The sequence below is a fragment of the Lissotriton helveticus genome, chromosome 9 (assembly GCF_964261635.1).
Source record: "Lissotriton helveticus chromosome 9, aLisHel1.1, whole genome shotgun sequence".
Taxonomy (NCBI): domain Eukaryota; kingdom Metazoa; phylum Chordata; class Amphibia; order Caudata; family Salamandridae; genus Lissotriton; species Lissotriton helveticus.
Window position 1 is genome coordinate 574,589,202 of NC_136070.1, and position 22,839 is coordinate 574,612,040.

Below are 22,839 nucleotides of genomic sequence, written 5' to 3' on the forward strand. Positions count from 1 at the left end.
AGCAACCCACATGGAGCTGGGAAGAAGGAAAGGACACCAGCGCCTTTAACTGGGGATATCTACAGGACGAGACTCCTCTCCTTTTGGATGACGTTGTACAGAATCCGTCAAAAGAGGAGGAAACCCGGAAGAAGATGGATGGCGTTTCCCTGGAGGCGAGGAGAGAGCGAGAGGAGAGGAGAGCGTGTCGAGGAGTATCGGAGGACGAAGGAGACGAGGAGACGAGAGACCTGATCTTCTGTGGCAGTTCCAGCAAGCCCGGAGGCAAACGACCCCACGAGTCGCCCCGCCACGTTCCCACGGGAGGAGCGTGGCTCCAACATGTACAGGGCAAGTTAGCGGGTTGGGTGGGACAACGTACCACTCCTCCTCCCTAGAACAACATTATTATTATTATTATTTTGAACCTTGTAAAGCGCACGGCTACCCCCAACGGGGGTGTCCCGGCGCTGCAGACGAACGGCAACCAGAGGGATTCAGTGAGGGCTAGATCATGGAGAAGAAGCAGGTCTTGAGTTTCCTCCGAAACAGAGGCTCAGATGTAGTGAATCTAAGTTCCTTCGGTAGCTGATTCCAAAGTTTGGATGTGACCACGGCAAAGGCCCGGCCCCCAGTGTGTGCAAGACGAAAACGTGGGGCATGCATCAGGCGAAGATGATTTGATCTGAGGTCACTTGCAGATTGTGTCATTTTAAGTCTATGCCTCAAGTATGCAGGGCCTCGTCCGTTGAGAGCCCTAAAGGCAAGGACCAGGGCCTTGAACTGGTTGCGGAACCTCACTGGTAGCCAGTGCAGTTTAGCCAAATAAGGTGTAATGGAGTGGCGATAAGGAATATTACAAATCAGCCTGGCCGCGGAATTCTGCACTGTCTGACGACGGGGCTCCTACATACAGACTATTTGCGTAGTCCTAGTGGGACATAATTAGAGCATGAACCACCGTCCTCCGTGAATCAAATGGGAGAAAGGGAACGATTTTTTTAATCATTCGAAGCTTTCCGAAGCAAGATACCGAAACTTTATTGATTTGGGTTTTACAGGATAAAGCTGTATCAAATTGGAAACCCAAATTACGGCCAGCTTGAACTGGTTCCGGGGGGGGGGGGTTAAGCTCAGGCGGCCGCCAAACATTGGCTGGAATTGGGTATTTCTGATTAAAAAATAAGACCTCCGTCTTATCTGTATTCAGTTTGAGATTATTGGAGGACATCCAGGAGGCGATGTTCACCAGGCAGTGTCGGAAATTAACCATGGAGCTATCAGAGTGGTCTTTAAAAGAAAACACAAGCTGGGTATCATCAGCATAGAAGACCACTCTGACGCCCCAGGATTCAACCACTTTTGCTAACGGAGTCAGATATACGTTAAATAAAAGAGGGCTGAGTGCAGAGTCTTGCGGGACCCCCCATGTCAATGGTTTCTCAGTGGAGACAAACGGCCTGAGGAAGACCTGTTGAGTTCTGTCCGTCAAGAAGGATTTCACCCAAGCAAGCGGGGACCCTCCTATGCCCACCTCGCTGAGACGATCCAACAGGATATCATGCGATATTGTATCGAATGCTGCGGATAGGTCGAGGAGGACCAACATGGCCTCCTCTCCCCTATCCACACACTCGCGAATTGACTCAGACACTTCCAGTAGGGCCGACTCTGTACTGAAGTCTGGCCTAAAGCCTGACTGGGAGTCATGTAGCATCTGGTTAGATTCTAAGTATTCGGACAGTTGCTCCTGTACCGCCTTCTCCTAAACTTTTGCTGGCTTGGGAAGGAGTGAGATAGGCTGGTAGTTACTGAAGCATAGTGGGTCAGCATCTGCTTTTTTTAAGATCGGTAGCAGCATCGCATGTTTCCACAGAGAGGGGAAGAGACTAGATCGCAGAGAGGTATTCCATATTTCTAGCAAAGGGTTAATCAGTAACGGGGCCATATCACTCAGAATCTGAGCCGGGGTCGGGTCAAGCGGGGAGCCCGATTTACATTTTAGGAACAGAGACAGAGCATATTCTTTGGTCAAGGGTTTAAATGAGGTAAACACTTCATCATAAGTAATATCATTACCTACAATCGCCGCTGAATGATTCTGATTGATTGTTGCCGTAATGTTAGCGATCTTCTCATAGAAAAAATCTGACAAGCCATCACAAAACAATTGACTTGGGGCAGCAGAGCAGGCCAAGGCAGGGGGGTTAGAAAATTCTTTAACAATGTTAACAAGCATTTGCAATGTAATAGGTCTCGCATTAGGAAAGTTTGAGCTATTGGTATTGTAAAGTACACATTTTGTATTTATGTGTTGGTTTTGAAAATAGCTAAATTAATAGCTTTGTCATTTACAATGCCAATAGTTTTAACTTTCGCAAATGTGACACCTATAGCATTTGTAATGCAATATGTGTTGTATTTACGTGACTTAGATGTATTGATATTACAAATAACAATGGCTTTTATTTTTTTTAAATAATTAATACTTAAATAAAAGTTATTGTAATTTATAATGGCAATAGCTTAAACTTTTGTAAATAACGTTTGTGAAGATTATGTTCAGTGTATTTTATTGTGACGAAAAGAGAGAGAGGTAGAGAGAGGGGTGAAGAGAGAAGGGTGTAGAGAGAGAGGGGTGTAGAGAGATGGTCTGACTTTCTTCCCACACTTTCCCGCCACTGTAAGCCATTATAACCAGACCCTTCCCAAATTGTATGAAAAGTGTATTTTTTTCTCCAGTTTTTACCGTAGTTCGCTTTAAATAAGTACCTAGTTAAAAGTATGTTCTTACTTTTTATATTTAGTCTTACATATTTTATTTCGCCTGTAATATATTGCAAATGCCGAATAATGCACCTCTAGCACAGCGAGGCCTGTGCTGAAGGTGAGCCAAAGGTAATTCAAGGAGGTTTTTGACCTGCCTCTCTGTGTGAGTAACTGGATTAGTGAGCTGTGGGAGTTCATCTGAAGCATGTTAAGCCTGTAACCTCACTCAGAGAAAGACATGTGGGCGAGAATGCAAGGACTATGCGAGCACAAGAGAGACAGGCGACTGAGAAGGAGAGCTAAAGGGGAAGAGTCACTGAAACCGAAGAGAAGACCAGTTACGTAGAGAGGAGGGAAGAGAGAGTGTGGAGGCCAAAGAAAGAAGACAGGTTAGACAGCAAGGCTTCTACAATAATTCGGAGATATGCAAAGGGAAGGAAAGCGAGAGTGTGGTGGTGACCATAAAAAACAAGTCAGTGAAATGTCATTAAAACAGGACAGGGTGAAAGTACACAAAAACAGCTGCATGCACAGCAAAAGACATGCAGTGGTGCACAGGCATGGCTAGGCGTGCACTAGTGCAGAAGCATAGCTGGGCATGCACGAGGGCACACGCAGGGATGGGCATACATGGGTGCACAGGCTGGGATGGGCACGCATGGGTGCACAGGCTGTGATGGGCACGCATGGGTGCAGAAGCATGGACAGGCACGCACGGATGCACAGGCATGGCCATGAACGGGCATTCAATGATACAGTGGCATTAACTGGCACGCACTAGTTGACAGGCATGGCCACGGATGGGCATGCAATGATGCAGTTAAATGGACAGGCGCAAGCACTGGTGCACAGGCATGGCCATGGAACGGCATGCAATGATACAGTGGCATGGACGGGCACGCACTGGTGCACAGCCATGGATAGGCATGCAATGATGGGCATGCAATGATACAGTGGCATGGACGGGCACGCACTGGTGCACAGGCATGGCATGGATGGGCATGCAATGATACAGTGGCATGGACGCGCACACACTGGTCCACAGGCATGGGCATGCAATGATACAGTGGCATGGACGGGCACGCACTGGTGCACAGGCATGGCATGGATGGGCATGCAATGATACAGTGGCATGGACGGGCACGCACTGGTGCACAGGCATGGGCATGCAATGATACAGTGGCATGGACGGGCACGCACTGGTGCACAGGCATGGCTTGGTACACAAGGAGCTGCAGTGCCAGGTTCCAAGCGTATTGTGTACAGACAGGCTGCACCTGTGCGGCAGGTACTGCCAGACCCCCAGTAAATAGCACGGCACGCAGGTGCTCCATTCTCCCCCGTGGACCCCCACCCCCCGGCGGCGCACTCACCTGCGCGGGGCTGCTCCGCCCGTACCGCAGGCGGCACTTGCTCTTGCAAGGCCCTGTGTCGCCTAACTCGTCGTCTAGGGGGTCGGTGGTGGCCCCCGGGGGTCGGCGGCGGCGAAGGCCGCCCGGGACGTTAGCGTGACGCAGAGGAGCAGCAGTGGCTCGCGGCGGCACGCGGCTCCGGCCATGGCAGCTCTCGCGCCTTCCCTGCCAGCAGCAGCCCGCTAACCGACGGCCGCGCGCCCAGCTTCACCCGCTCAGTGACGTCGCCGGCGGCAGGTTAGGCCGCAGAGGACTCTGGGAGGAGGCGGAGTATAGAACCGCATCGAGGCCGTTAGCGGTGACTCACTTTCTCCATCATTGGTCTTGAGTGAATTTTGTGTTTAATGTGTTACGCACCACAAAGCAATGTTTGGTGCGTACCGAGATTCCGATATTTTGGTGTCTAGTCAAAGTGTCACAGAAGGGTTAATGGCAGCCTCCAAACAGAAATTTAGGTAGGTGTTACCTCTCTACCAGCGGATGAAGTTCGGGCGATTTCTGAGGGGGCCGATCGTAACGACACCCAGCACCGGCTCTTCGTGTTGTGGCCGAGCCACAGAAAAGTGAAGCTGCCCGGCGCAGAGTCCGAATGCGAGGACGCGGTTGCGGCCTGTACTACGACAGCCCTACAAGTGAGCACAGGTGAAGCTGCGGAATCCTCAAGTGTGCCGTGCGGACGCCTCCCGCTTTCCCGACTGACGGGTGAGCGACTGAGGGAGAGCCCCGTGGTGGCAGCAGGTCAGGAGTGGCGGCTGAAGCGGTAAGTGGGGCTTAGTTGTACGGGGGGCCGCGGCGGGGGGGTGTGTGCCTGTGTGTGCGCCCGCGTGTGTGCGGCCGGCTTAAGTAACGCTGTGTGTGTGTGCGTGCGCGCGGTTTATATGTAAGCGCGTCCACAGACCTGAATCGGCTCGTGCCCAGGTCTGGATCGGCTCGTGTCCAGATCTGTCTCCCTTGGGAGGGAGCAAGGCGACTATAAGTCTCAATGGCGGCAGCGCTTCGCGCTGCAACGCCAGCGAGACCTAAAAAGGGTCTTAGTTGAGTTTTTCGCCATTTTAATTTTTTCTGCAAAATGATCTTTCATAATGCTGCGCTTGAGTTTATGGAACTCTTTAAGAGCTGATCTGTAGAGGGTTTTGGCCGCCAGGTCGTATGTCCGGCGCCAGGCACGCTCCAGTTTTTTGCATCTGCTTCTATCCTCCCGTAATTCCTCTGTGAACCAGGGAGCCGAAGGCTTGGACCTTAGGGAGGGAAGATACTGCATTGGGGCAATTTTCTCAATAGCGGCAGAAAGATCATTGTTAAATTTGGATGCCTCCGCATTAAGGTCACCCGACAGTGGGCCTGATCTACTCATATATGTTTGTTCCAAGGCCTTACATGTGACCTTATGCCATTTTCTACCCTGTTCTCTGATCTTGGATGCCAGATTGGGCGGCCGAGGTGAGGACACTTCAAACGGGATCAAGAAGTGGTCAGACCACGTGAGAGGCAGAGAGGGGAGCACCTTCAGTTCAGCCCAGTTGGAAAAGATCAGGTCAAGAGTGTGGCCTGCTGAATGTGTAGGACCCCTGACCCACTGGGTCAGATTCAAGCCTAGCAAAAAGTCCAAAAGATTGTTGGCACGTAAGCAGCTGCTTACATCAACATGAAGGTTAAAATCCCCTAATACGGTGAAATGGGGGTGTTTAAGTGACAGATCTGCAATCGCCGCTAACAGAGAGGCCATGGCGGATGGAGGGGTTCCGGGAGGGTTATATACAAGGACACCCGAAAATATGCCAGAAGAGGCGTCTAAGATGGAGAAGTATAAGGCCTCAATGGAACCTACATTGGGAATTTTCCTGGTAGTGATCGTCAAGTGAGATAGTAGAATGACAGCAATTCCACCACCAGCCTTCGAACCTTCACGGTTTATGCCTATTAGTCGATAGCCCGGGGGAATAGCCAAGTTGATGTCTGGATTAGAAGAAACCTTAATCCACGTCTCTGTGAGAAAGAGTAGATCCCAGGCCTTCGACGAGAGCAGCAGCCATATGTCACTTGAGTGACACGGCAAGGAGCGACAGTTCAATAGGCCAGCCGTGTAGGTTCTTATATGTATGGGAGGAGTAGGGACATTTGCTAGTAAACAAGGCCGATTTTTTATGGCGGTAAAGGAAAAGGTGCAGTTGTTACATTTGAAATGGGGGACACAAGGCGACGCAAGATTGCACCGTACCTGAGGAGTACAGACCCCCTTGTTCATCGCCATAAGCTGAGATCTGGACCAGGGTCGCCTCTGAGTGGAGTGGCAACTGGCAGCATGACTGGCCCTAGGCGCGGAACCGGCGCGGACAGGCTCAGACGGGCTTGCCTTTCGCGCGCCATCGGCGCGTCGTGAATACCATGGGCTTAAGAAGCCTAGCCCGCCAACCCCTGACTCCAGACTCCACCCACGAACCCGGAAGTGAGGGAGATCACACAAGAACACCCCGTTACCCTCCACATCAATCAGGCAGCGCCTGCGGTGGAACGGGGTAGGGGGAATAGGACAGGGACATCACCCGTGTATGCTCGGCATACAGTGTATATAGTGTAAATATCCGGAAGTCTCTGCACGTCCCCCCCCTTTTTGCACGAGCACTCATTGCACTGCCTCTGTACAGGACGAACACCCGAACACTCGGTTTCCTTCACTCCCGGTCCCTTTTGAGTCTCGCAACCAGGACGACCGTCCTAATACTTGTGTTTTGTTCCTTTTGTTTTGGGGGTTTTCTGGAACGGGATACCATCCGGGAGGCGTGTTCCCCACCACAACGCTGAGTTCCGCTTGTGACTTAACAGGACATAACCGGCCAGACACTGGATCCCTTAAAGAACTCCAGAACCAATCCAGCGGCATTCGCAAGAGAAAGAATCACAAGCCGCCAGAGAAGGGTGTTCATGAAAATAAAACCATTCTTGAAAAGCACACTTAAGGGCTCAGTGTCAGTTCCTCTTGTTCCGCCTAGCGTCCCACGTTCCCCGCAACAACTGGTGTCAGAAGTGGGATCACCATCCCAGTCCATCTGTAACCCCGAGATGGACGCCATCATTCAACACCTTATAAAGGGACAAGAGAAGCTGGAATGGGCAGTAGAGAGACTGTTAACATCCGCCCAGGCTGACAGAGAGATGTTCCAAAACACAATCTCAGCCCATATGGAAAGCATCCAGAAGACCGTGCCAGTACCACCCGTTCAAATAGCCAGCGAGACTCGAGCGCCTGTTCCTCACCCATCCGGGATTGCCCTACAAAAATATGTGCACGGGGAGGATCCAGACGCCTTCCTACTAAACTTTGAGAGAGCGGCCAGAGCATTAGGGTGGCCTGAGGACAAGTGGCCCCGTTATTAACAGGAGAAGCCCAGTTCGAGTATCAAGTGGCGAATCCTCTGGGAAACACACCCTATAATGTTATCAAGGAGGTGGTTTTAGATCACCTGGGCTTTGACGCAGAAGCATACAGGGTCAGTGTCAGTTCCTCTTGTTCGGTCTAGCGTCCCACGTTCCCCACAACAGACGGGTGGCCTTCTGGGGCATAAAGCCGGCCTGATCTGGGTGAACCAGTTCGGACAGATAGGGGAGGATACCATTGGCCAATGCTTTGGCCAGTAATTTTGCCTAAAAATTCAACAGTGAAATAGGGTGATACGAGGAGTGCTGATCTGGGGGTCGGCCCGGCTTGGGGAATACCGAAATTTCAGCGTGCCCCCAGTCCGGAGGAAGATTCCCATCTTCAAAGGCTGCGTGTATCGCTCCAAGGTAACGGAGAAGGAATTGAGTATGGAAAAACTTTAAAAATTTGCAGGGGAAGCCGTTCGGCCCGGTGCTTTCCTGGACCGTAAGTCAGCCACGGCAGCACCCAGCTCATTAACTGTCAGTGGGGCATCTAGATCCCCATTTGCGATGTCCGAAATGGCCTTGGGAGGCAAATCGTCACGGTATTGCTGGATCAGAGGTTCTGGGAGGGCGCCTCGGGGAGCATAGAGCTCTGCATAGTACAACGCAAAACTAGCAGCAATTTGAATAGGGTCCATGAGTGTCTAGCCATCGCCGTCAAGGATACCCGGTGTGCTCACTGGGCGGAGAGATCGCTGGCACAAGCGATGCAGAACCGAGCTTGATTTGTCACCCCATTGATAAATTCTGCTGCCGGATGCCAACCAAGCCTGTCTGGCCTCGTCGCAAAGGGTATCGGCGTAGCTTTTTAGGAGAAGGAGCAGTAGGCGGCAGTGTGCCCTGCCATGTTCATCCCTACATTTCTGTCCTAGTTGTAAAATCTAGGCCTCGGTCTGACTCAAAGCATGGCTGGAGAATCCACTGTGCCCGAGTTCTCAGCAAAATATGTTGTGAGGGCCTGATGTAGGTGTGACGTGTACTGTGGGTCTTGGATAAGCCACGGCAACAAGCGCCATCGAAAGGGGGGACGCGCCACATCCAGGCAGAGTGTTAGGGCCACCTGAGAGTGATCCGATAGACCTCTAGGTAAGATATCGGTTGCTGCGATTCAAGAATAATGGGAGCTTGGTATGAACACGTAGTCAAGCCTGGAGAACGAGTCATGGACCGCTGTGTAGTATGAGTAGCCATAAGTAGCTGGATGCAGATGCCTCCATATGTTCAACCACCCCATGTCCCTTAATAATGTGTGCAGACTTGTATGTCTCGATGTCTCAGGCGCAGCGCGCGTGCGCCATCTGTCCAGGGCCACATTTGCCACACCATTCTAGTCACCACCAATAATAGAGAGGCCCACAGATATTTCCAACTGCGTTGCCGACAGGCACTCTACAAATGTGTCCGAAAGCGGGGGAGGTGTGTATATGCTGCCCATGGTAATGGTTTCCCCATGTAATGTCCCCGACACAATGATGTACCTACCGTGGGGGTCAGCCCACGTTTTAGAATTAATGTAGGGGATTCAGAGGTGAATAAGGATTGCAACCCCCTGGGAGTCCCTGGTGAACCCCGCATGAAAAACTTGTATGTTGCCAAATCGAGCGAGACACAGCGCGTGAGTGCCCAGAAGATGGGTCTCTTGTAGGAGAAGAACATCAGCCAAGGCCCACTTGGTCTGTCGTAAGACCGCACTTCGTTTGATCTTATTTAGTGCCCCCCGTATGTTCCAGCCAACTACCTGGAGCCTACCTGCGGGTCAATTACAGGGCAAGGTATCTAATAGAAGCGTAAAATTCCGGGCTGTCGCAGGGTATATAGCCCATAGATGGAAGTAAAATTGACACAGTTTAATCAACAACATTCAACAAACCAAATCCCTCCCCCACCCCCCTACCCAATACCTCATAACAGCTGAAGCATCTGTCACGGTATGTGTCGCGCCTCTTCCACAATGGGAGCAGGGTCCAGCCCCATACCAAGTGTTCCAAAAAACCGTCCCAAACATTAATAAAGTTCTCAGATACTGAGAAAAGAGTTATTGGGGGTAGGCCTCATGTGGGCCCGTGACACAGCAAACGTCGTCGGCGCTGCAGCCATTATAATGAAAGTTCTCCAACCTTGAGTCATGTCGGTGACAGGGTTCGCTGAATCTCCTCTATTTGTGATGCAGAGGCAATCCATGATTTGGAACAGCGTCTTGAGCGTGATTTACGAGTGGGTTTTACCTTTGGCCTGGCCACCTGTCGCATGGTCTCTCCGGACGATCGCTCAGATTCGAATCGTGGTGGAGTATGCGGCCTGTGGCTCTGTCTCTCGGCTGTCCAGGCGAAGACCTCCACCCGAGTATCGAAAAAATGGGTATGTGACTTGTAAATGACTCTCAACCTGGCCGGAAAAAGCAGCACATATTGGATTTTAAGGTTCTGCAACGGCCTTTAGCAGCAGTGAAGGATTGGCGTCGTTGTTGCACCATGGGTGTATACTCCAGAAATATCAGGAAATGGTGAGAATCAAAGTGGAGTTTACCGACCAGCCTGGCCTGTGAAAGGATGGCATCACGGTCATGGAAATTCAAAAGTCTCGCAATAACGGGCCGGAGTGGGCCCCAGGTGGAGGTTTTTGCATAAGGGCATGGTGCACACGTTCAATTATGAAGCACTGCAACAATAACGACCGGGGGATCCTCTTGCGATCCACTTCGCAAGGAACCGTTCCATGTTGCTACATTCACATACCTCCGAAAATCCTACAAATCAAAAATTGTTTCTCTGAGCTCTACCCTCAGCATCTTCCGCCCTGATTGCCAGCCCCTTCGTGATGGACTCCAGCGAGGTCACCCAAGCCTGGAGGGACGCAGTTGTATCTTCCACGGTGGAGATGCGGGTCTCGTCCTTGGTAATCATGACCACCGCTTTACGCAAGTCCTGACGGATAAGGGCAACATCAGATTCTACCTCTCCGATTTTGGCCTCAAGTGCTTGGGTTATCGCCACCATCGAGGCCGCATTATCTGGCCCAGCAGGTGCCTGGCTTGACGTCTCTGGTGTGTGTGCTTCCGGTCCCACGTATCGATCCAGGGTGCTCTGCTTCGATACTTTATCTCTGGTCATTTTGATGCTGTCAATTGGATGATGACCAAGCGGGGAGGAGTACGGCCGTGCTAGGTATATTCTTCCCCAGACCCACGCTCCGGCCAACATGCGACAGGGCATCCATCACTTCGTCCTGTATCTATTTGGTGGGAAGACAGGCCTGAGGCAATCTGCACACAAGCTGCACCAGGCCTAGCCCGGCCGCCTCCGTGCACAGGTGCCTTCGCGCCTCCCTAATGGGTGTCACCCATCTGCCCAATCGTTGTACAGGCCCCTCGTGGGATGCCCTCCACCAGGTCCGAGAAAAGCCCCACTTGTCCACTCGTACAGGGATCACTCGCCAGCGGAGAGCCCAAGCCAAGCCGACGAACCCACTTCACGGCATAATCCCGGATCCCAGGATGGGAACTCCACCACATGCCCAGGCAGCTGCTCCACTGCAGCCCCCTGCTGCACACATTCAGTTGATGCCCAGCTGGTATCATAAAGGAGGGAGGTTTGCGAGGGACAGTTGAGGGTCCAGGGGTAATTTCCTAGAGGAGGAGGAGAGCCCCAAACACACTGTCGCGGTTACAGGAGGGCCACACCAACGTCCCCCTCTCTCCCGATGGCATCAGGGAGCCCAAGGCACTCCCCACCTCATCGCCTGGGGCCCGCACCGGCTTCAGCCGCCAACCGGCACAAATGCAGGAGTCCGAGTTTCACTGCAGGGTGCCAGGTGGCATCCTGCGCCTGGGCCCGCTCTGTCAGGGCACGAAGTTTTGAGCCTGTGGTGGGGCCCAGCACCGGACCCGACTAGGCCCCCGACACGCCATTTCCCAGCTGCGGGCTGCAGACTATGAGCGTGCTCAAGGCGTCCCAAAATGGCCACCAGTCCGGGAAGTCCCAGAAGTCCCGGCCAGGTTTCGCAAAGTCCCAGGGACGCAGGGCACTGCAGGCGCCAAATCGGCACATCTCAGCTGCCTTGAGGCGTCCGGGGCGTCAGGGAGCTCCTCACTTCTTACCCCGATCTCCAGGGGCAGCGTCCGGAGGCCCGCGCAAGCCAGCCCCGAGCGACAGCCTCACACAATGGCAGGAGGCCAATACCCGACTCGCCTGCAGCAATCGCCCCGGCACAGGCTCCCCGCTGCTCCTCGAGACGTCCGGTAGGAGGTGGGAGGTTTGGAGAATGCTAATGAAGCGCCGGTGACCAGGATATCTTACAGGATGATGATCGGGCCCACGGAGCTCGTCTACAAAGCGTTCACCATGTCGGACCTCTTGGCTACGCTCCCCACCCCTAAAGATTCTTAAGAACCGACTTATGTTCTAAATCAAAACTGTAGTGGATCTGAATATGACTTGCCTCAGGAATATGAATGACATAGATTGCAAACTGCAACTCAATACGAATGAATGCCATCATGGAATGGTGGCCTGCAGGGGTCAGCAGACCACCATGTCTATGATCGTATTCCAATAGAAAACTTTTTTTTTTTAAATGCATCCCATTTTCCGTAAGCTTTACCTTTTTTCAGAACCCCTCATCTGCTGCAGAGAGGTCTCTCCACACTCTAGCAGCAAGGTGGGTGTTATGAGATATGGTCCCAATTCCTGGAGCATTAACTATCCTAATAATCTCTCAAAAACGGCTACGGAAAGGTTCACACATAATCTCTTCAAACATCATCCAGAACAACTAATAGCAGACACCACCTATAGCACAAACAAAGGTATTCAAAAGATTGATTTCATATTCTACACAAATCGTCCATCAAAGTGTAGAAATCTTATCACTCCTCATCAACAAGTAACAAACATAATCAAAATTCCCTACAAAACCAAACTCACAATTGACCCCTCCCTAAGATTCAAAGGAGAGATTGTCATATTCATTTTCATAACAAAGAACATTTTAATCCGAGCGACGAACCAACATCTCTCAATCTATAACCGATCTATTTCCTGACACCTATCTCCCTTATCACGCACACAACCCAGCACCAACCCCACAGCAAGACCACATCGCTTCTTTACACTCTAGCTTTTCTCCTATCAAGAGCACTGATGGATACATAGCAACCCAGAACACTACCATACACCAAAATCAGGACTGTGCCTGCCCCAACCCTGAGAACTCCACAGAACTCCCTTCAGCCCCTTCCAACCTAATCACGATCTCCAATAGGGAACCTACCCAGCCAAAACAAACACATTACACCTCCTATCACAACACCCCTGACACCACCATGAATATGACTCATCAGCCAACTACAAACATTGGAACCATTGCTCTTTCCCTCTCTTATGGCAACATTACCTTCCCATACCTACTAATCACAACCCTTAAACAAATAGTAAATAAAATTGATGCCCTGGCTGAAGAAATCTCACACATAAAAAAGGAACTATTGACTTAGACCAGTCTATGTTGCAAAGCTAACTCCATGACAGGAAATCCTCACAAAGGTCTCCAGAACAATAATGTACGAATCCACTGGACTTTCATCCCCATTGTCACCTATCTAACAGACCTCATTGAGCCCTTAACCGACGATCTCTTTCCGAAGCATTATTACTTAGCAACTCATATTGCACAAATGCACCCCAAAAGAACGTCAAGACATCATCCAGAATCCCCCTAACAGAGTGCCCAGAACCCCATCTCAATACACCACTATACAAACACTTCAATCCCCAAAAAACAGTTCTGACAACTTAAGCTGTTTGCTCCTGAACTGTAGGTCAGCACTTAAGCATGCAACCAAAATAGTTGAAACCATATTAACAGATGGAGTGGACATTACATTCATAACTGAAAATTGGGGCTCAATGAACACTCCACCGCCATACTTACTTGCTTGTACCACCTGGCTATTTCATTATTCGCCGGGACAGGCCATGGCATACAGGGGGCGGAATAGCAATCATTCACACACAAAAATAGCACACGTCTCAACTTATTTGAGGGCACAAACTACTCATCATTCGAATACCTAGGAGTTGAACTCATAACTCAAGGTGCAACCCCTATCAAACGTCATACCATCTATCACCCCCTGTGAATAATTCAACCTACATTGAAGAGCTGGCTGACCTGATAACACAGGTATCTCTAACGGACACCAAAGATGTGTTATTAGGAGATTTCAATCTTCACTGGAAAGACAGAGACAAAAACATGGTCTGCAACTGAATTAACTTACTTGAAATCAATGACCTCAAGCAACTATGCTCAGAACAGACCCACAACGGAGGCACTACCCTAGATGTGATAATTACCAGAAGTGAACTCGCATCTCTTCAATCTATCACACCCATTGACTGGTCAGATCACCATCTCCCACACTTCAGACTAAAGGCCAGACCCACACTCTACCAAAGCACACCCAATAAACACACACATTGGGCAAGTAACATCCAACAAATTCCCCTATCAACACTGGAGTCCAAAATCGACACACAACTTCACTCACATCCTCTCCTATACAATGTAGACAACCTCACCAACCACTATAAATCAACTATGACAAACCTGCTTGACCAAGTAGACCCGCTCAAACCCAGGAAATCCAGAAAGAATCAGTCTAGATCCTGATTCAATCTAGATCTAAACACAGAGAGGAGACAACTAAGAATGTCTGAAAGACTATGGAGACAGAACCCTACATCAACACCCCTTGATTTCCTCAGAACGGACCTACAAGAAACACCTTGTAATGAAGACACCAGACTCTGCTTCCAGGAAGGAATGAAGAATGTGGAGCCTAGATGAAGGACAGCTGCCTGAAGCTAAACTCAGAGAGAACCGAGATCCTCATCCTCGGACCCTGCACCACTGCCTGGGACAACACCTGGTGGTCACCCGCCCTCAGGAGTCCACCCACCCCTACAGACCACGCTCGGAACCTCAGCATCATCCTCAACTCCTCCCTCTCCATGAACCGCCAGATCAACGCCGTCGCCTCCACCAGCTTCAACTGCCTTCGCATCCTCTGTAAGACCTTAAAATGGATCCCTCCCCCCCCGACTGTAGAAGGACCGCACTCATAACCAGCAGACGGGACTACGGCAACGCCCTCTAAGCAGGAATCAACATAACTCTGCTACGCAAACTACAAACCATCCAGAACGCCGCAGACAGACTCGTCCTCGAGGCACCGCGCCATGAGCACATGACCCAACACCTACGAGGCCTCCACTGGCTCTCCGTCGAAAAGAGGGTCACCTTCAAACTCCTCACCCACGCCTACAAATCCCTCAACAATATCGGACTCAATTACCTCAACAACAGACTATCCTTCCACGTACCCAAGAGGAATCTCCGCTCCGCCGACCTCGCCCTGGCTGAGGTTCCCCGCATCCGCAGAAAGAGAACAGGCGGGAGAGCTTTCTTCTACATCGCAGCAAGAACCTGGAATGAGTTCTCTGTGAACATCATACGCTCCCCCACCCTGCACACGTTCAGGAAGGACCTCAAGACCTGGCTCTACGACTGACCCAGAGCGGCCCCCCAGCGCCTTGAGACCCTCACGGGTGAGTAGCACGCTATATAAAACCCCTGATTGATTGACTGATCTTTAGAGAATAGGCTGCTTTCTTTCGGAATCAACTGGACAGGGTGAAGAACAGGCTGAAGAATCCCTACAACATAATTAAACAACAAACTACCTTCACCTCCCAACAGGAAATTATAGCTACTAATAAACGCTGTGAAGGAATAGAGCATTTGTTCTCTTAGAAAATATAAAAAATTGAACAATCGCTTCTCCACGTCGCAAGTTTGACAACTCAGCTCCGCTCCTCTGACGACGTACCCATTTCCATGGTAACGCCTGTGCTTAATTTGAGCCGGTGGTTTCCGGTGCTCGGCACTGGCACATACTTGGTTTCCGGTGCTTGGCACCGACACTTAATTGTCATCACCACACTTATGACATTCTGCCACAGGGTGGCACTACTCATCTAATTTAGAGATGAGTAGAACAACGGTTGTTTGTGAATAAATTATACATTAAAAAATGCCACTAGCTGCCTCCCCCGCCCTTCCATTAGCTTTGGGGACCTGGAATAATATGAACCCTCGAACTTGCAGGTGAGAGAGATGGTTAGAATTAGTTTTGGTACTGTCATTGGCAGCGATGGCGGGGCAAAGAGTAGAGAAAGCTGCAGTGGCCTCCTGGTCAGAGCCCTGGCACTTATTATTTTACAAATTAGGCACTGGGTAACTCCCTCTTCAGATCCTACTTCGGACCTGAGGAACACACAAATAACCAACTTCAAGGAAGAGCTTCACTCAGCAAATAATAATGCCAACTGGTCAGAGTTCAAATCGTTGATGAAAGGTGAAGTCTACAAGATAATTGCAAACTTGAAACTAACATTCCATACCACTAACCCCCTTCCATCCTCCCTAGTACAGAGCCTGAATCACATCATCTAGATGTTCTGGACTAAAATTATCAATGCTTCCCTCTCGTCAGGCTGTGTGCCTGACTCCATCCAAATAGGCCAAGCCACTGCCATTCTGAAACAACAGGAGGCAGATTCTAAGGACCTCAACAACCTAAAGACCTCTCCTGTCACTAACCTTCCTTTCCTAGCAAAAGCAACTGAAAAATGTGTTTTGATACAACTCATCCAACACATCAAGAAATTCAACCTGCATGACACCTTCCAATAAGGATTCTGAAAAGGGTGTAGCACGGAAACTGCTATGCGCAATATATCAGATGACATTCTCCAAACTTTAGACAAAGGTGACTCTTGCTTTCTAATCCTACCAGACCTATTGGCAGCATCTGATACAGTCAATCACCAAGATTTACTTCAGACCCACAGAAATCGCAATGGTGTCAATGGCACAGCCCTGAGATGGTTTACGTCCTATCTACAACATCGCTTGCAACATATAAAAATCAGCAGCTGTCTCTCACAACCTAAACCAGTTCCAAAAGGAGTTCCACAAGACTCCATCTTTGCCCCAGCCCTTTTGAACCTCTTCATGGAACCCATCGCTATTATCCTTAAATATTCAGGGGTGAAATATCACCTGTAAGCTGACAAAACACAACTCTACTACAAAATATCATCCCACTGTGACAATTTGCCAGCTGAATACCACAATAAACAAGATACAAAACTGGCAAAGCACTAATCACCTAAAACAACCACAATAAAACGGACCTGTTACTCTTTTCTCCAAATGACAAGCCATCACCAATCCAAAACTGGCTCCAAAACATTGACACTCTTAGCTGTGCTTTCACACTCTCCAACTTTGTGAAGTCCCTAGGAATCACCCTAGAGAAAAACATGTCAATGAAAAAACACATCAACAATTCTGCCAAAAGTACACTCTACACCCTAAAAAATCTCAAGAAAATCAAAACTTTTATCCCACTTGAAGACCTAAAGACTGTAGTACAAATACTTGATTATGGCTTTGCCATTATCACTGGGACACCAAAAAGCCACCTAGCACCTCTTAGACCAACTCTTAATGCAGCTGCTAGACTCCTCACAGGTGCCAGAAGATTTGCCCACATCTCACCTGCTCTCAAGAGTCTCAATTGGCTCCCTAGAGAAGGAAGCGGCATCTTAAAGAGAGCGTGTATCACCGGCAAGGCCCTTCATACCGCAACCCCTAAATATTTATTAAAAAAACTATTGAGAATGGGCAAAACTCGGGCTCTAAGAAGTTCTGACTCACTTCTTCTCATCCCTCACAAATTGGAAAAAAATCACCTCAGAAACGCTCTTGCTCAGGTAACGCTCCATCGATTTGGAACTCTCTTCCTAAAGATCTTCGCTGCAACCCTTCCTATACCTGCTTTAAACAGAAACGCAAAACTCTACCGCTGAACAAATACCATAACCCACCCCCTGAGTTTTCTACACTAACAGGACCAGTCAATATGGTCATCCAATTCAGCGCCTGTGCCTCGGACTGAATGTTGGATTGTCTGTTACTCTTTGAGATACATATTTTATGTTATACTGTTTTCATCTCCTTTGTTATACAATGTCAACTGTGAATCCTTTCAATGCTATGTTTTGTAGAGCGCTCTGATACCCTCGGGTCTAGCCAGCGCTATATAAAACTTTCAAATACATAAATAAATAAATAATAAAATTATATCTGGACAAGCCCTAAAGACTTTCAAAAGTCCAAACAATTATTTGTAAACTGGCCAGGGAGGAGCTACGACACCAACCAAGATGGCCGCATAGTCTCCCGGCTCCGCTGACCTCCGTCCTACGCTCGCTTATCCTGTCGAATATCCTGATCTCCTGCCCCGGATTCGTGTGGGTGAACTAGTCGGCACCCCGATGGTGTGACCGCGGAATTTTTCTGATGTTCTGGGGTGAAGTAACATCGAAACTGTTTTGAGGCCTAACCCAGACTGGAAGCCGGGGACTCGATTGCTGGTCTACCCGGGTCCAAAGTGAACAACAACGGACTGAGGAGAGTGGTTGGGTCCGGTCTTTGGAACTTTTGAAAATTTCTCTGGACTACTTTGCAACCATCTGCTGCCTGGTGCTGTACCTGAGGTGAGGTGACGGGTGGCGCGCGGTGCTGCGTCGCGGGGGCCCCGGCCCGGAGGCCCGGCACTAGCACCGCTGGTGCCCCGGGGTGGGGGTCCCGCCGCACGTTGCTGCGTGCTGCTGGCCCGTCCCTCACGGCTTGTTTCTGCTCCGGCGTATCCTGCCCCGGAGAAGGCGCCTCTCTGTGGGGATCGTTATGTCTGCGGACGTATGGAACTTGGCGGAACGGACCCAATGTGGCCCTTCCTTGCGGATGGTAATGGCGGAACTTGCGGCGCTTCACGCGACGGTGAGGGCCCAGGTCAATCATTTGCTGTCGGCAGCAGATGGGATCATAGGACCGGGAGCACGCCCTGACTTGATTTTTGGGACCTGGCAGCCGACCTGCCTCCAGTTGGGTGCCCTAGTGGCGCGTTTGGATCCGGTGCTGGAAGCTGTGCCTGCCCCCGAAGAAATGGAACTCATCGTGTGTGCTGAGATTGGTGACTCTCTTACGTTCTCGGAAACATCGGTCCTACAGTTATCGGAACATTTCACTGCTTCCCTCATCCTGGACACTGTTGGCCCACACTATAATCTGTATCGGAACGAGTCGCACCCCCTCCCCAATCGGTCTCCCAACATGGCGGATGTAACGATGCTTGGCTTCGGAGACGGGGAGGGACGTCGTTTGTGCAAGCCGTGTGCGTTGGGATTTGCTATTCCTCTCCTGTTTGCTGGCCCAAGCTCCGGCTGCTTCTGTGTGACTTTTGACTTCCCGGGGATGGGGCTTTACTTATCCGAGGTACTCGGCAACTTTGATAGACAGGGCCAAGGCTGAGATTGTGGGTTGAATTGTTTACGATGGACCTATTGGTAACGGGACTGCTTCATTAACAGACGGATTCCGGGGCGGGGGGTTTGTGGTTTCCCCCGGGGCATTTTTGTATGGTGGACAACTTTATTCGTGCTGGCTTAGGGGGCCCCCTTTGTTAGGGCGGGGGGGAGAGACCGGGAGCGCATAGACTATCGCCCTCCTCCACTTCCCCGCTGGGTGGGGTTTCCTTTCTTTCTCCTTTTTCTCTGTTTCTTCTATATTTCGGGTTTGGTTCTCGGGCGACAGGCACACTGCTGGGGGGGGGGGGGCCGTAGTCATCTGCAGGGGTGCAGGGTGGGGGGTTGGGGGAGGGGATTTTTCGTTTTTATTTTTGTTTCTATGGCCTTTTTTCTCTTCTCTTATTTTTCTTTGTCTTTTTCTTTTTCTGGATCAGTGCAGTGGGTTTCCTTTGGTATCAATCACTGCTTTTTCATCTGTGCCTCAATTTTCGTGGTGTTCTCTGGGTCTTAGGGCAGGTGACTAGCAGGCACAAATTGACCGTAATATTCCCTCATATCCTGAACCGCCTGTTCCAGCGCCATTGATTTGACCGATTACTGTTTACTGTTGACACGTTTACTATTCTGCCTGCCGTTTTTCGCTGCTGGGAAATTGTTCGGCACCTGATCCTTCTTACTATACTATAAAATGAAAACCTTTTACATCCTGTTTTTCTACTTGTGCTGTTCAGTGACCAAGAGTACGCTAGCGTGGTGATTCTGCTCCCCGAGGTGCTGCATGTGATTAAAAATTGCTCTCTGTTAATCTAACTGCTTAGCGGCCAGCCCCGGGGGTTGTAGGCCCATACTTGTATTTGGTTGAAATGTCAATAAAGGTTTAAAAAAAAAAAAAAAAAACATTATTTGTAAACTATGGTACTTTACTAACATGATTTGCCACAGTGATTTTTTTTTATGTAAATGGATTATCTCTTGTATTATCCTGTTTTACTAGAAAGCTATCAAAACCGTACCTGGAACACCAAAACCCCATCCAACAGAGGTAAAGCAGCTATTGCACGTTACTAAGAAATATTCCAATCTTTGAGCTCTATAAGGCAGCAACTTGGAGAGCTGCTCACACACTTATGAGCCACTAGTGTCTTAATTCAGATCCTAGGGCCAGATGTACAACCATTCACTTTTGCGAATCACAAATTGTGTCAAATTGCGACTCGCAAAAGTGAATGTACAACAGTGTCTCAGACACTGTTTGCGATTCCCAATGAGGTCCCAAATTGCATGCTCCGCGGAGCATGCACAGGTCTAGCTCGCCAACGTCAAGTTGGCGAGCGAGGGAAATCCACCTCCCAGCAAGATTTCTCAACGCAGGCGGTCAGATTACTCAACGTGGGTGGTGCGGATGGTCACAACCGCTAGCATTGAGAAACCATCTGTTCGCGTTAAGAAAGCTGCTACTCAGGTAGAAAATCAAATTGAGCGCCAAGAAAAGAAGCAGTGTACTCTTGCACTGCGCATGGTGGCGTTAGCGCTGATTTTACAGCACAGAACAAACACAAGGCGCTGAAAATCAACAAAAACAGCATGATCAAATGCACGCCTCTGCTTGAGGAATTCCACATAGCGCAGCTGAGTTTTTGGGTCACTTCGTAGAGTACCGCATAACGGAACACCGTGAACTCCTCCCAGGCCTACTTTTAGATCCATTGAACACTACCATTTGATCTTATGGACGTCTCCAGTACCTGGGCCAGGGCCAGCATTTAGAAATTCTGAAGGCAGGAGAAGTTATTACATGCTATAGATCTAGGATGCAGTGGAGCTCTGATTCTTCAACGTACAGGAAAATGAACAGGAAAAAAAGAATTTGCTCTCGCTAACAAGATAATACATACTAATACTCTCTGGAACAAGAAACAACTGTAGGTGTCTTACAGACAGAAGAATTTTCAAAACTTTTCTCACCAAAAGCAAAAAAAACAACATTTCGCTCATGAACAGCAAAACAGCCAACATGCCTCTTTATCTGCAGGAAAACACTCAACTCTTCTTTTAAAGGAAAAGACGCACAACGTTTCTCTTACTAAGAAAAAAAAATCACCATACCTCCTACTGAGAGATTCTTAGACTCACTGCTCTCGCTGGCAAAAAATACCCCAAAATCTCTCAGTGACATAAAAGCAACATTTATTTTGCTAACAGGAACACGAGTACACGGTCTTCTAATTTGGGGAAAACACCAGCTTCCTCTTAAGGACGTTAAAACACAAACATTCCTCTTAATGACTGAAAATCACCCATGAGTCATCTCACTTATGGAAACACTCGACATTCCTTTAAGAAACAGAATTCAACACTCATGCTCAATTCACTTTGAAAATACAACCAACATCGCGAGAGAAAAGCGGTTAATATTTATTCCTCATAATGACACACAAATTCTCAATATTCGTTTGAGAAAAATACACAACAACACTTCCAGTGCCTTTAAAAATTCACGTATGTGTAGCACGCGACATCCCTAGGAAAGGGCCAGCATTTCTTTTCTGAGTATAACTTTTCCTTCGTGAATCCTGAACATTCGGACTAGGTTTAAAGTGTGCAACGCCATCAATAAATTAAAGTTACGTTTTTAACATGCTTTGTCTTTTGATGGTTATATGCTTTACTAAAATCAAATCTGTACAGCATAGGGATTCTCAGGAATGCATTTCAGCCTGTCCACAAACTCGCTGGGCCGGAAGAACTACTTCTATTCCACCTAGCCAAATGTGTGAGGTTTTGTGCCCTTGAGGGCTGATGCAAAGGTGATCCCACAAAACTAGCACGGTAACTGAAAAACCAGGGGCCACTTCCTAAGATTTTTGCGTGACATACCTTCTGTTTCTGTTTGTGCAGAGTCATATCTAGAGCCTGCATCTGCAACTGTTTCTGCTGCTTCTCCTTGGACAGCTTCTCGAGCTGCCTCTCTTGCTCCGAGATCTTCTGCAGGGCCCTGCTGGGGAGCCCCACTTTCCATTCCTCTGCTGTCCAGCTCATGATGGCTTGCTGGCTACTCTGCGGACTCCTGTCTCATTACCTGTCGGAGGAGAAAACCAGGTTACGGAAGAGAAGCTTTCAGGGGAGTTGTGGTGTCAAGAAAGGGCATCAAACAAGCAAGGTAGAACAAGGGAATGGAAATGTTAGGGATGGTAAGTGTAAGAGGAGGGGAAGACCAATGGTCAAGGAAGCCTGACAGAGGATAAGGGATGAGACAGAAGATGGTCAATAGCTGCACAGGTTAAAGAATTATACAATGTGACAGAGAAAGGTCATGCCAGAGACATATATAACAGGGCACAAGGTCAGGAGACATGGCAAGCACGGTGCAGGATGAAACAGATCAAGTACGGATTTATAGATCATGTAGAAGATACAGGGAAAAAGTGAAACATTGCCTGTCAGGAAGGGACCGAGGGAGGATTAAACCATGGTACAAAGTGAAAGAGGGAACTTAGATCTAAAAGGAAACCTAAGGGGAGAATCCCAGGGTTTGGCTGAATTTAGGCAAAGCTGTACAATCAGTAGCAGTTGTTGTTAGCATCAGTGTCAGAAGTAACCTGCTCGAATATGGTTAGAACTATGTTGTATTTCCCAAAGTTACTCCTAGCGTTAATGATTTCCTTTAAAAAAAACTGAATGTATACCATCAAAATGGTGGTAAGGGGTTTAAAATGTAGCTTATACCAAATAGTTCTAGTTTTGGACTGATCTTTCTGGGCAACAAGGAATGCGCGATTCGTAGGGGCCTACGTTGTGCTCAATTCTGCGCGACTCATGGTCTT

The 22,839-nt window shown here is 49.2% G+C and overlaps 1 protein-coding gene across 5 annotated transcripts in view; it reads right to left on the reverse strand.

Annotated features, from left to right (window-relative positions):
* The window catches only part of LOC144781595 (uncharacterized), a 483,894-nt gene that overhangs the window by 353,513 nt on the left and 107,542 nt on the right, over positions 1-22,839 (reverse strand). For all 5 annotated transcript variants that reach the window (XM_078660513.1, XM_078660514.1, XM_078660512.1 and 2 more), the window contains exon 2: positions 21,893-22,094. In XM_078660513.1, the coding sequence (XP_078516639.1) occupies positions 21,893-22,054 (162 nt within the window). In that variant the 5' untranslated portion in view covers positions 22,055-22,094. The remainder of the gene's footprint in view (positions 1-21,892; positions 22,095-22,839) is intronic.